The sequence below is a fragment of the Mauremys reevesii genome, linkage group 9 (assembly GCF_016161935.1).
Source record: "Mauremys reevesii isolate NIE-2019 linkage group 9, ASM1616193v1, whole genome shotgun sequence".
In the NCBI taxonomy this organism is placed as follows: Eukaryota; Metazoa; Chordata; order Testudines; family Geoemydidae; genus Mauremys; species Mauremys reevesii.
Genome location: NC_052631.1, coordinates 78328245 through 78342129, shown reverse-complemented (window position 1 = coordinate 78342129; position 13885 = coordinate 78328245). Strand labels below are relative to the sequence as shown.

General features: G+C 51.1%; 1 protein-coding gene across 6 annotated transcripts in view; it reads right to left on the bottom strand.

Annotated features, from left to right (window-relative positions):
• LOC120371871 (phosphatidylinositol 3,4,5-trisphosphate 5-phosphatase 2-like) overlaps window positions 1-13885 on the bottom strand; it is a 67688-nt gene that overhangs the window by 19026 nt on the left and 34777 nt on the right. For 4 of the 6 annotated variants that reach the window (XM_039488256.1, XM_039488258.1, XM_039488260.1 and 1 more), the window contains exons 3-10: window positions 11993-12052; window positions 11491-11604; window positions 10293-10527; window positions 8830-9440; window positions 3116-3179; window positions 1745-1883; window positions 1278-1431; window positions 668-808 (exon numbers count right to left, since the gene is read on the bottom strand). In XM_039488256.1, the coding sequence (XP_039344190.1) occupies window positions 668-808; window positions 1278-1431; window positions 1745-1883; window positions 3116-3179; window positions 8830-8966 (635 nt within the window). In that variant the 5' untranslated portion in view covers window positions 8967-9440; window positions 10293-10527; window positions 11491-11604; window positions 11993-12052. The remainder of the gene's footprint in view (window positions 1-667; window positions 809-1277; window positions 1432-1744; window positions 1884-3115; window positions 3180-8829; window positions 9441-10292; window positions 10528-11490; window positions 11605-11992; window positions 12053-13885) is intronic. The other 2 variants (XM_039488259.1, XM_039488255.1) reach the window with 2 other exon arrangements.

The window sequence follows — 13885 nt, the reverse complement described above, 5'->3', positions numbered from 1 at the left end:
TGAATTTGAAGGATGAAGCCACTGAGGGAGAGGGATAATTGGGAGGGAGGGGAAAGGTGCTGTAATTAGGGCTGAGACCAAGCAAAGAGAACAGCATGAGACCTTCCGGGTGGAGATTTCTCAGCTTGTGGATGAGCTCAGCGAACCACACTCCCCCAGCATCCACACAAGAAGAAATTCACACAGGGGTTTTGTGGAGGCCAGTGGGTTCCAGGTGCTCTGGATGCAGGAACTGGCCTGGCTTCCTAGCAAAGGCCTTGTGCAAGCTACCTTCTCGCAGGGGAACTTTCTTCTGCCTCATTGGCTGCAGGACACAGAGCCAAAGTAAAAGGGCAAAGCAGCAGGTTCCATCTGTACCCAGCACATACAAGACCCCCCTAGGGGAAGGTATTCAAAGCAGCAGATGCCAATTTTACCCAGCAGAGAACAGCCTGACAGCGTTTAAAGTAGCAGACAGCATCTGTACCCAGCACAGATGAGATGCCCAGAGGAAGGACTGTGAGGGCCGGATATGAGACAGATGTCTTGTCTCTAGAGAAACCTGACATCCTGTCTCTAGAGAACAGACAGGAAAGAACAACCCAGCCCTAGGACCTCATGGGGCTTTTCTGCCTCTGACTTAGGATGAGTCTATCCCCAGCCCAATTCCTTTCCCTCCATTGCTCACCTGTGCAGCCCACGGCAGGCGGTCACTAAGGCTGTGCTCAGGTGTCTCAGCTGCAGGTTCCCATTCCTCAGGGCCTCCAGGTCAAGCTGTAGATGGTGGCTGAGGTACTCGGCCATGAATCCCATGAAATCGCTGGCCGGGCTGCAACAGGTGGGGATGTGTGAGCGTGCGAGTGAATTTCTTATTGAGAGCTCCAGCTGCCTGCCCCGCATTGTGCTGATGCGGGTACTGCCCCTGGCACCATGACAGGGAAAGTCAGCGGATATTGCAGACTTCAGGGAAAAGACAGGGCTGGCTGCCAGTCACCCCGAGCTCTCCAATCTCACTCTCACCATGTGGGGTTGGGCGAGAAGGGGTGTTCTAGTGCTACCTGTGGGCAAAGGCAGGTGCTAGAGGTACAGCCCCCACTGTACCTTTAATCGAGCTGTCCAATTCCCCCCCTCACTGCTGTGGCCTCGCCCTTCCCAATGGGACAGTTTCCACTCTCCATAGCAGGAAGGGAAGCTCTCCTCACACGTGCACTGGTAACTCACTCCAGCAGCCTCTGGACATCCCAAAATATAGGGCTTGCTACCTGCTCTGTGACAGGTGTGGAGGTGCCAGGCAGTACCTGCTGTGAACCTGCTCCTGCAGCCTCAGCTGCAGCTGCTGAGATATCTGGGCCTTGTTTGGCTGAGCACTAACCCACCCACTGGTGCTGCCCACGATGTTCCCACTGTGAGGCACCAGGCTTGGAGGGTGGCTGGCTCCGCCATCTTCACCATCTGCAAACACAAAGGCACAGCATCTTAAGAGAGAAAAGTAACCAGTTTCCCCTCCCCCAAGCTCACCCCTGATCTCCCCATTGCTGGGTCAACGGGGTGTGGGGTGAGTGGAATGTTATGCCCCATTTAAGCCATGACCCCCAGGCACAGTTAGGTGCTGTGGAGACTATAATTCACTCTCTTGGGGATCTGAATGGCTGATCTGCACCCTCCACATCCCCCCATTTCATTTCCTTCCCTAGCCCATGGCTTCATCCAGCCCCCCAAATGCTCCCCTCACCACACACGCACCCCCCAGTCCCTCCAGACTCACCAGAGTCCTCATCCACTGGCTCTCTTGCTCTGTTCACAGGGTAGAGCAGTGGGATCACCAGGCCATTGTTGGGCTGCTGGTAGGCCCCTATTAGATCAGTTAGGGTGCGGAAGCATTTGGCCTGGATGCCCTGTATGGTCTAAGGGAAGAAGAAGAATGGCTGTTGCTCTGGCAGATCCCACCCCAGATTCTGGATACCCACGGCATCCTGCAGCCACCCGGGAAGGATTAGGATTAGGAACATGATACAATATCTCTCTGTTGGGTGCAGCTAATGAGCCTGACTCGGCTCAGGGTACAATGGAAGACCATTCCCATCCCAAGGAACTTACACTCCACAAGACCTAGGGGAGCTGGGGGCGGGTGCTCACTTAGAACATTAAACAGCCTTAGATTTCTCTCCTCTGCCCTGACATCGTGCTGGGGAGGGAGGGAGTTTGCCTAACGTGGGTCATTGTTCATGGGATCTGTCTTTAGGAGAGATTTGAGTGAGGAGAGGATGGGGGCCGTGGGACAGGGAGATCATTGCACACACAAGGGGGCAACCTGGCAGCCATCAGAAAGGTGGGAACGGGAGGAAGACCCAAAGGGTCATGGAGGCTGGTGCCATTGGCACAAGTAAGGGGAGAAGTAGGGACATGCCAAGAGCCAAGGTCTGATCTGAGTGGGTGGAGCCATGCAGGACTTAAAAGGGAACACCTCTGGGATGGGATGGGATCACTGTTTTCTGAGAGCTGTCACCCAGTCCCACACAGCAGTTTAGGACAGGAAGTGAACAAGAATCCTGTATCCAGCTGAAACTGAAGGTGAGTCAGAAAGGAAATGGGGAGGAGTAGATGTCTCTCTAGAGCCACCCCGGTTATGACCATAACATATAATGCAGGCATGCAACATCAGCATGGAGCGGCCAGAGAGCTGCGTTCCCAGGCTGTCACTGAGCGCCAGGCCGTACCAGAGATGCGTGTGAGGCTGTGACGCACTGCGTCTGTGCAAAGGAAACACATCCTGTGGGCTCTGAGCACTGCAGGTGTCTTATGCTGAAAGGAAACCACAGTGCTAGCTTGTGGCTCCCAGCAGGAAGGGAGGCACATATACCCCCTAGTCCCATCCCCAGATGCGGCCAGTGCTGTGTCCCTCCCATTTGCACCTGCAGAGTAGAGGGTAGAGGCAGGACCTTTCCACATCTGCTTCCTGTGCAAACCCCAAATCACGCAGCCAACAGGGGATCTCCACACCTAAAGGCCATGGAGAGAAGTGCCTTAAACATACCCGAAGGAGAGAGATTCAAGGGACAGCAATACTAGTGATTGGGGCATCTCTGCTACAGCTGCCTCCTTCCCACCTGCAGCCAGTGGACCCCACTCCACCCACCTGCACAGATAGCAGCCCCTCCTCATCGGGCAGGATCCTATAGGTGTGCACGTGTCTCTGGAACCTAGGAGGAAACAGAACAAGGTAGCAACACCAGATTTCCACCCTTGTGGGTCTAACAGTCGGGGGGGCAGTGACGGTGGGAAGATCCGTTAGCCCATTAGGAAGGCAGGGAGGGATCACAGCAGCACCCATAAGCTCAGCTATATCTGGATGAATCTGGAAACCAGTTGTTCTCAGGGAAATGAGGGACAATAATACTCCCATTCTCCCAGCTTCTGTCTTGTCTGGGGAGCTTGTGATCTCCCTGAGGCAGGGACTATCTCTCACCATGTGTATGTGAGTGCAGTCCCTACCCCAACAGGGCCTCTGGGTGTTGCCACAACACAAATACATCATAAGTTTCTGTCCCATTTGGGAGCAGCAGCCAACAATCCCCAGCACTGTGATAAAGGGCCCAATTGGCTCTCAGAGCATTACCCATAATTAGTACCTGGGACAAAAGGGCCAGAGAAATTAAGCTTCTAACCCTGAAAATAAAATTATCACCATAGGCTCTAAGCTGTAGTAGCTGCTCTCAACCCAGGCCACACAACAGGGAGCCCCATTGATGGACGTATGCCCTGCCCCCATTGAAGCCTGAAGCTAACTGGCTTGTCACCTGGATAAACATCCTTGTTTGGCCAAAGAACCCCCGCACAAGGCCATAACAGCTGGATACTGGGTCTGACTCAAGGCCTCACTCCTGGTTTGTGGAGGGAGGGTTTGAGTGACACATTTCTCTCCCTCCTTCTCAAGTGACAGGCCAAGCACAAAAGGACTTTATGGGCAAAGTTTTCAGGAGAGGCCACTGATTACAGATGCTTCCAATTCTGGGTCTCAGCTGAAGTACAGTGGGCCTGATTTTTCAGAGGCACTGAGTCCCTGCAGCTCCATTTGGCATCAGCAGAAGCTGTAGATGCTCATGCACAAGCTGTCTCAATTTGGGTATCCAAAATCTGAGCCACCTAAAATTAGCTGCCATTGCTGAAAATAATGAGGAGTCCTTGTGGCACCTTAGAGACTAACAAATGTATTTGGGCATAAGCTTTTGTGGACTAGAACCCGCTTCATCAGATGCATGGAGTGGAAAATACAGCAGCAGGTATATGTATATATACACGGGACATGAAAAGATGGGAGTTGCCTTACCAAGTCGGGGGGTCAGTCTAATGAGACAATTCAATTAACAGTAGAATACTAGGAGAGGAAAAAATCACTTTCGTAGTGGTAATGAGGGTGGCCCATTTCAAACAGTTGACAAGAAGGTGTGAGTAACCGTAAGTGTGCGTAACAGTAGTAAGCTCTAAGATACAACTGCATTTGCGCCAATCCCTCAGACAGAGACAAACACCTACAGCAGTAGTTCTCAAACTTTTGTACTGGTTACCCCTTTCACATAAGAAGCCTCTGAGTGCGAACCCCACCTTATAAATTAAAAACACTTTTTTATATATTTAACACCATTATAAATGCTGGACGCAAAGCAGGGTTTGAGTTGGAGGCTGACAGCTCACAACCCCCCATGTAATAACCTTGCGACACCCTGAGGGGTCCCGACCCCCAGTTTGAGAACCCCTGACCTACAGGATTGCTATCAAGTGTTCTTAAAACTATAATACCCACCTGGTGAAGTTAAGAAACAGATTGACAGAGCCAAACAGGTACCCAGAAGTCACCTACTACAAGACAGGCCCAACAAAGAAAGTAACAAAACGCCACTAGCCGTCACCTACAGCCCCCAACTAAAACTTCTCCAGCGCATCATCAAAGATCTACAATCTATCCTGAAGGACAATCTCTCACTCTCACAGACCTTGGGAGACAGACCAGTCCTCACTTACAGACAGCCCCCCCCCAACCTGAAGCAAATACTCACCAGCAACTACACACCACACAACAAAAACACTAACCCAGGAACCAAACCCTGCAACAAACTCCGATGCCAATTCTGTCCGCATATCTATTCAAGGGACACCATCATAGGACCTAACCACATTAGCCACACCATCAGGGGCTCGTTCACCTGCACATCTATCAATGCGATATATGCCGTCATGTGCCAGCAATGCCCCTCTGCCACGTACCAAACCGGACAGTCTCTATGCAAAAGAACAAATGGACACAAATCTGACATCAGGAATTACAACATTCAAAAAACAATAGGAGAACACTTCAATCTCCCTGGACACTCAATAACAGACTTAAAAGTGGCAATTCTTCAACAACAAAAATTCAAAAACAGACTCCAATGTGAAACTGCAGAACTAGAATTAATTTGCAAACTGGACACCATTAAATTAGGCCTGAATAAAGACTGGGAGTAAATGGGTCATTACAAAACTTAATTTCACCATACTAATTTCGCCCTACTGTTACTCACACCTTCTTGTCAGCTGTTTGAAATGGGCCACCCTTATTACCACTACAAAAGTGATTTTTCCTCTCATAGTATTCTACTGTTAATTAAATTTAAGGTGACCAGACAGCAAGTGTGAAAAATCAGGACAGGGAGTGGGGGGTAATAGGAGCCTATAAAAGAAAAAGACCCAAAAATCGGGACTGTCCCTATAAAATTGGGACATCTGGTCACCCTAATTGAATTGTCTCGTTAGACTGACCCCCCACTTGGTAAGGCAACTCTCATCTTTTCATGTCCTCTGTGTGTGTGTGTGTGTGTGTGTGTGTGTATATATATATATATATATATATATATATATATATATATATATATATATATATATATATATATATATATATATATATATATATATACCTGCTACTGTATTTTCCCCTCCATGCATCTGATGAAGTGGGTTCTAGCCCACGAAACTTTTGCCCAAATAAATGTGTTAGTCTCTAAGGTGCCACAAGAACTCCTTGTTGTTTTTGCTGATACAGACTAACACGGCTACCACTCTGATTGTTGAAAATGTGGTTTTGGACATGTCGGGGGCAGGGTTAAGCACACCTATGACAGCCAGGCCACAGGAAGCAGACACTGACCCATGGTGTTGTGCTGAAGAGCCAAACTTTCTGTAGCTCATGTGGCCACTCCTGTTCAAGTGTGAATTAAACTGCCTACAAAAGGACAGCCTAGGCCTGGGCTAGTGAGAGGATGTCCTTCTCTGGGAGCCCAAACACCCCACAGCTACTCAGAGCCAAGGCAAGAGCTTTGGAAAGAAAAAGTTCTTAGCAGAATCTAAGTCCCTGCAAGTTCTGGGGGTCTGGGCAGCTCATTGGTTAAATCCCCAGCATGCACTGCGCCTCCCACTCTCCTCAGGACCATGTGTTTGTAATTTGTACCATGCTCTGGGCCAGGAAAATCATCGGAAATGGAACGGCATCCTTCCAAGACTCTTAAAGGAAAAGCATCTTATTCCTGCAGCAGCCTGACTACTAGTTGAGCTTTCAGTGAGTTCTGCAGACGTGTGACTTGGTTGGGAGTCGGGATCAATGTGGCAACTCAGTCTCTGACAGCACAAAGGGACACCTGCCCACTCAGATCACACGAAGCAGTCAATCTCCAGTCAAAGGCTTTAAACCATGTTTAGGCAAATCTGATACAATGTTGTCCTCAGGAATACAATCAATTGGACAGCACTGGTTAGCCAAATGCAGTGCAGAGCCCTGCTACTACATTCAAATCCAGAGCTGCAGCACCCCTGGCTAGTCCAGCCCCGAGCTCCCACACAGATCTGCCAGTGCACTCAGCCTTGACCTACAGAGTCCCTGCTAGTCCAGTCCTTGCACACATGCACAGCTTGCTCTGTCTGCTAGTTCAAATTTTAAATTGTGGTTACGATCAGAAATGTGACTGTATAAAAATGGCTCCTCCTTACTCACCAGATCTGAGCGCCATGCACATCAGAGTCAGATCTGCTAACTTCAGGGACAAATTGGTTTTCACAGTCTTTTACTTCTGTAAAACCTACGGGAACCAGTGCAGCTAGAGTAGAGGGAGCTACCTCAGTGGTAGCTCCTTCATCACCCACACAATTCTTAACTAACTAGCCAATTGCAAAACCATATTGCTGATAAGCCAGAAAGAGCCCAGCACAATTCTCCGATCCCAAGGGAGTTTGCAGCGCTGGCTGCTAGAAAAAAAACGACAGCTTTTCACTTCCAAACTGAGCTAGTATGAACTGGAGTTAAGATACAATGAACATAGGATTCCACATTTGCCATTTGTATACAGGCATGTTTAGAGCAGAATGCCACTTTAGATTTCAGGGCATCAGTAGGTTCTGGGTACCAGGGATCGCCTAGCGCAGAGTGAATTATTAGAGGGATTACTATTACATGGAGCATAGGGAGAATCGGCTGCCCCCATCAAAACTCCACTCTGAGTTACCTGCACGTACTGTCCTCCTCAGGGACCTGTCCTTTTTGTGCAGTGCCACGCATGGCTGAGGACTTAGCAAACACATTCCCATGCCGGGGATGGACATTTAAAGGATCTCTGTGCCCTGGAATCTAAAGAGTTAACTGTGCTCCGTGGTCTGGCTGCTGCTGAATTTTGGGGTGACTTTGTTTTTACAGAGGGTGGATTGCACCGCCTGGGTGACTCACTCCCTCACTCACAGCACTAGCAGGGTCCTGCAGTCTCACACAGTGCACAGTGACTCCCCTGAACACCCACATCAGAGGCAGACTCTGCTAGGACGGATGGGGACACAGTTGAGGCAGGCTCTCTGGAGTGTAAGGACCTGATTCTGCTCCTCCTTACACTGATAAATTGAACATGGTGTGAATGGAGAATCACACCCGAGAGTCACTGCCTCTGTAGCCACATATCACAGATCCTGTTCCCAGAGCAGGGCTGCTGGCTTACAAACCAGGCAAAGCCACTTGCACTCCAGGCCCCCATTAGAAACAGGATTTTCCCCTGCATGAGGAAGGGCCGGTGGTGATGGGTATATCTCATTTGCCCACTTCTCAGAAAAGAGGGTTCCCAGGCTACATAGCTCATGGTGTAGCCAGGACTGTCTTACAGTCAGGCTGTGTAGTTACTTCCACTAGAAAGACTCATGCTTATTCCATTGATATAGCTGCACTGTGATCTAGGGGTTTGGAGCATTGGTTAGGAACCAGGGACTCCAGGGGGCTAAATCTAACTCAGGCACTGTCTCACCCTATGCCCTTGGCCAAGTCACTTCACCTCACTGTGCCTAGTTTCCCCATCTGGGGATACAATCCTTACCCGCTTGGTTAATGTCTGCGCAGGGCTTTGAAGGCTATCAGTGCTCAGCACTATTATTAGTCACTTCCACAATGAGCAGCCTGGAGACACCATAGCCAGATTCTCACAGCAATGTGTGAGCGTGTGTGCATGTTTACACCATAGGATCTGGGGGCCCATAGTTAGAAAAGGGCATCTCTTTGTCATTATTCCCTATTGACCTCGCCAGGAATGATCCAAGGAGGCTTAGCGCACCGTCAGAGACAAAAGGGATTAGAAAGGCTGGCACCAGCCTGAGGTGCAGAGAGATCTCTCCAGGAATCATTCACCCAGGTTCAGCCTGCTTCTCACCCTGGGTCTGGGCACAGGAGATTTGGGCCTCAGGTCAAAGCCTTTTGGCAGAACAAGCAGGTTTGTAAGTGAGAGGTGTCAGAACCCGAAAAAGGAAAAGGGACCGAGAGAGACAAAGATGAGAAGTGAGATGGGCACTTACAGCAGGCAAAGGGCGTACGCCCCAGACACGGACTCGCTGTCTCGCACCAGGAAGCACCCATCCTTCCCAGCTTTGGCCAACAAATCCTCAGCCACAACACGACTGATGTCCCGGTGATACCAGCTTGCTGCTGTCATTCTCTGCACCAGTTGGGCATGGACTGAAAGTTGTCCCCAAAGGCAAGTCCACCCTAGTGATCCTGCTGCCACAGAAGCTCTGGGCTCAGCAGCTGCTGTCAGTGATCAGGCCAGACTAATGGGGTCCAAGCCACAGGGTTCAGTACAGAGGCAGTGAGAGTTGTTGAGGTGAGACGGGATCCCAGCCCTGGGATAAATTAGGGGCTGAAGATCAGAACACAGCTGTGCCAGCTTCAAATCTGCATGTCCTGTATGTGGTCTCTGATTCATCTGTTCCGCCCATTAGGGGACCCTGCCTTGGATCTGCACGACCATGCGAACTGAGCCAGGCGGAACCCCCACAAACATTTAACTTGGTCCAAGCAGAGCCAAATGGGGCTGAAGTTTGCTGAGGAGGGTTGGTTGTCCAGAACGTTGGTACACTCTTCATCTCAAATCATTCCGACGGGCCTGCTGGACAGGAGAGGGAACGATCTGGGAAAGGTAAAGACAAAGGGGCTGGTTAGTAATCGCACTTCTGCCGCAGCGACTTCCAGTAACCGTCTACCCCAGGGAGCTGCCAGGCCCCTGCCTGGTCTTCTGTTAGGAGCCTATGGTCCCCGTGAGAGCCTGAACAATCTCTGCAGCAGTGAATGTGACCCTATCACAGGATGACAGGGAGGCCCATTCTGTACAGGAGTCCAATAAAAGCAACCTCCCTTTAATAGGGATGCTTAGAAGGGGGAGCTGAGTTTCAGCCTGGGATTCCTTGGGATTGTCCTGGGGAGCAGGATCTGTGCTGCAGTCAGAAGGGGAGGGAGTTCCCTCAGAATGACTGGTCCCATGGCAAAGGGTCTCCATGCTGGGATTCCCTGGCCCTGGGGTCTGTCCAGGGAGCAGCCTAAGGACAGGGCCCATTCACTTCATTAGCCAGGACACACGCAGGCAGACTCCATACAGGCACCTCTCCAAACATATGCCCCATCCAGAGCTTGGGCCATTTCTCTGGAGCACACGAAGCCCATACCCTGTACCTGTGGGGCTTTCAGTCACTCCCTGGGCAACTTAGTCCTGTGCACCCCAGAAAGCGGACTGAGCCCTGCTAGCTGCTGGTAGCTGTGCTGAGTGCTAAATGTCCACTTGATGATTTCAGTTTCCCCCCCAGCCCCTGTCTCCTGACTACACCAGGCACACACCCCAGCCTGCTGCAGCTCCCTGCAGGACCCCTAGCTGCTGCACCAAAGCCGGACACATCCCAGACTAAGCTTGGACGCTTAGCCCAGGCCCCCACAGTCCTCCCCTCAGGAACACCCGGGCCCAGGAAAACTTTCTCCGGTGGCTCTTTACCAATGTCCCGTGGAGCAGGAAAAACAGCATCACCCTGCCTGCTGGATGGGTCCTCCGTCCTTCACCTGGCTACAGCTGGGCCTGGCTCCTCTCCGCACAGTGTGGCTCTCTTGCTTGTGCTCCTCTTCCTTCTTCTCACCACTTTCCTCTCCTCCGTGGCTGTCAGGACCAGCCTCCTCGCTCCCCCTCCCCCAGGTTCAGTCACTCTGCAGCAGGCGCAGCAGCAGCCGCTTTGCTAGAGGAAGCCAGAATTAGTCATGTGGGTGCAGCACTCACATGCTGCCTCCATTCTCACAGCTCCAGTGGTTCAGGAGGCAGCCCTGTTTGCAAGGCAACCCCAACCCTGTGGGGAGAGGCAGCCAGAGAGCCCCTCAGGGGGCCAGCTGCTGAGTGAGTCCTGGCAGTGTCTTAGCCTTTGCTTCACAGAATCCTCGGGGTTAGCAATGGAAACGCCCATTGGAACACCCGGCTCCTCTCCCAGGAGCCAGGGCAGGGTTGTCTCCTGTTGGACATTGTTGAGTGCTTTCTTCAGCATAGTTCAAAAGGTCTCACTGAGGCATCCAGCCCGTACCCTGGGGAGATCACTACACAGCTTGCTGGCTTGAAATGTTTTCCCACAACCAGTCTACACTTTTCTTGTCATTGGCCATGTCTGCACTACGGGGACTATGGCGGCTTATCTAGGTCACTGTGGCTATGCAGCATAATCCACTGCACAGACACAGTTTACAGCAATGGAAGGGGTTTTTACATTGCTGTAAGAACACCACCTCCCCGAGCAGTGGTAGATAGGTTGACACAAGCATTTTCCCATCAGTCTAGCTACGTCTATACTGCAGCTTAGATCAGCATAGCTACAGCACTCCCAGCATCGCTACAGCGCTCACCAGCATCACTACAGCGCTGCCAGCATGGATTTTTCACACCCCTGAATGCTGCAGCTATCTCGGCCTAAACTTTAAGTGTTGACCAGGCTTTTGTTTCATCTCATTTCTCCTCATTTTACCCCCTGGTACCACCCTAAATAATTACATTCCTTCCTTGGTGTTGACACCCTTCATGTACTCACAGATTGTGAGCATCAGATTTCAGCCACTGTGGTAGCCGATGACTGGAGCCTCCTTTTCCACTGATTGAACAGTGGGCTATCTGGGAGCAGACTGCACTGCCCTCGTATGGATTAATTATTCACATTTACTTGGTGAATACTTGCCCTGTGTGGATTGATCGCAGCATGCAATTCTCAGTATTTGTGATCAGTGTCTTGGTTAGTTGTGATTGCTAGAGCATTCATGTGGTATTATTCCGATCCCTAAGTAGATAAGCATAAGAGAACTTCTGATATGAATATTCACACTTGTGACTTTCTATGAACATCCAGGCAAGTAAAACTTACTGGACCAAATGTTTTCAGGGAGCAAATACAGAGGGGCCATGGAGTGCTTAAGTTGTACTGAAAGAGGTGTCGGGGCTCAAGCAATTGTTTTACATTCATAAATGACGCGGCAAGCTCAGAGGTGCTGGGGCTATGAACTGCCAAGCCTTGAAGTGTCGGGGCTCAGCCCTGGCAAGCCCTGGCACAAATTAAGCACTGGGGGCATGAGCTTAGATTTAGTCAGTGAAAAACTCAAGCATATATTCCCAGAGACTATTTTAGAGCATTCCTCATCACCCCCTCATGTTCACACTAGGAAAATTACCTCTTGCTGTTGCCAGGTGTCAGCAAAACATTCAGCTGAATGGGCACTAGTACGGCTTAACTGCAGATATAGACCAGAGCAAAACCATGGTTAAAACTTGCTCTATGCTCAGCTTCCGGCAAGAGGAGCCTGGTTCAGCCACCCCAGGAGTAATGATGGGTTCCTGAGGGGTTCACCTCCCAGCCAGAAGGGAGGGTCTGCCCAGCATGGGGCTTTCAAGGGAGATGGGAAAATAAAGAGAATGGCCCCCTCCCCTACAAACCGACCTCACCAAAAGGAATGGAGAACCCAGCAAGCTCTGCCTGGAGCAAACAGCAGAAACAAACCAGAGAGCAGAGATGGGCTCCAAGGGTTCCATGGGGTAGGACCTGGTCAGTGGGCCAAGCATCCCACAGGGACTGCTCTGTGACTCTGCCCTTGGGACACGTCCATGCCAAGGGAGGCCGTCCATATGGGAAGAGAAATCCTCAGTGCGTCTGGCATCGGCTGTAATCACACTTACGATAGCACCACATCCCCATCCTCTGGAAGTGGGGAGGGAAGACATGAATTAAGGGCTTTGGGGTCCTCCTGGAATTTGGGTGAGAATGAGTGGTGGGGCTCATGGGAATAGATAGGCAGGGCAGAGCAGCAAATACCGCCAGAGCTTCCTAGGCTCTTCCCAGACAGAAATCCAAGAGCTTCAATCAGCGCAGCTATAAATAGGCTGTTAGAGGGAGTCAGTGTGTGTGTGTGCGTGTGTATGTGCGTGCGCGGTGCTGGTAGGGGGAGATACTGTGTTGTGGCCACTGGCTCCTGAGAGAGAAGCTAATTAGGGTTTTGTTAGGATGATTATCAGCACAGAGTTCAATTAATTACAGATGAGCAACAGCCACCATCTGTCACTGGGGAGGCTGTGGAAAGGTGAGACCAGAAGGGCAAAGAGAGAGGGTGATAGGTGACAGCCAAGGTCCAGCAGGACGAGGGGCCCAGATTTCAGGCCAGGAGAGGTGCCCCTCTGCATTAGAACCAAGGCCTGTGCCCCTCCAAAAACATGGAACACAGCAAATCATAAAGCCAGCTCTGCCTCTGAGCCTCTTTAGACCCTTACTCAGCCCTTTTCACTGCAGAATTGCCACGTGCCTTCAGCACAGGATGCCTTTACCTCCCTCGCTTTGTTTTATTGGAACTGCAGGAACCACAGGGACTATGGCTTGGACAGCACTCATCTGCTCAGTCTTTTGCAGTGAGCAAGGCAGAGGTTCTTAGGGCTGAATCAGGAGTATGAGTGAATGTCCTGGTCCCCCAAAGGCAGGCTTGGGAGGTGTGTGAAGAGGTCAGGGTGGGGAGCCCTGTGCTAGAGGACCTTGGAAAGCCCAGGAGTGAAGGAAGCTGGGGACTGGGGCCCTGAATCTCAGCTGCAGCTGGTATAGTCCAGAATGCAGGATGGGCAAAGGTGGCAGTGCACCCCCTTCACAGGTCCTGGGTCTGCTGGGGACAGGTTTAGCCTCTGCTGTTAGCTTCACCAGACCCAGCCTGCAATGGTCCCCAAGGAACTCTCTAGCAGCTCAGAGCAACCACGCCCCATCCTTCCCCAACACACCTCCTCCCTGCTCTGGGCCTACCCCTGAATTGGGGCCCGTGGAGGGCCATTCCGCTGACCCAGCAGGGAGAACACAAAGGAAAATCAGGATTCTACAACCATTTACATAAAACTGCAGGATCTGAAGTGGCCAAAGCTTCTTTCCAAGGGTGGCAGCATCATGCAGCTTCCTGTGCACTTTGGTTGCTGCTGTCACATATGCCCTTTAACATCAGTGGGAGGGTCTGTGGGCTGGCCTGCTGGGAGGTTTCAGAGAACCTTTGCTGCCTGCTTTGTTTTCACTTGGTGGCTCCCTGGGTTATGAGCAGCTC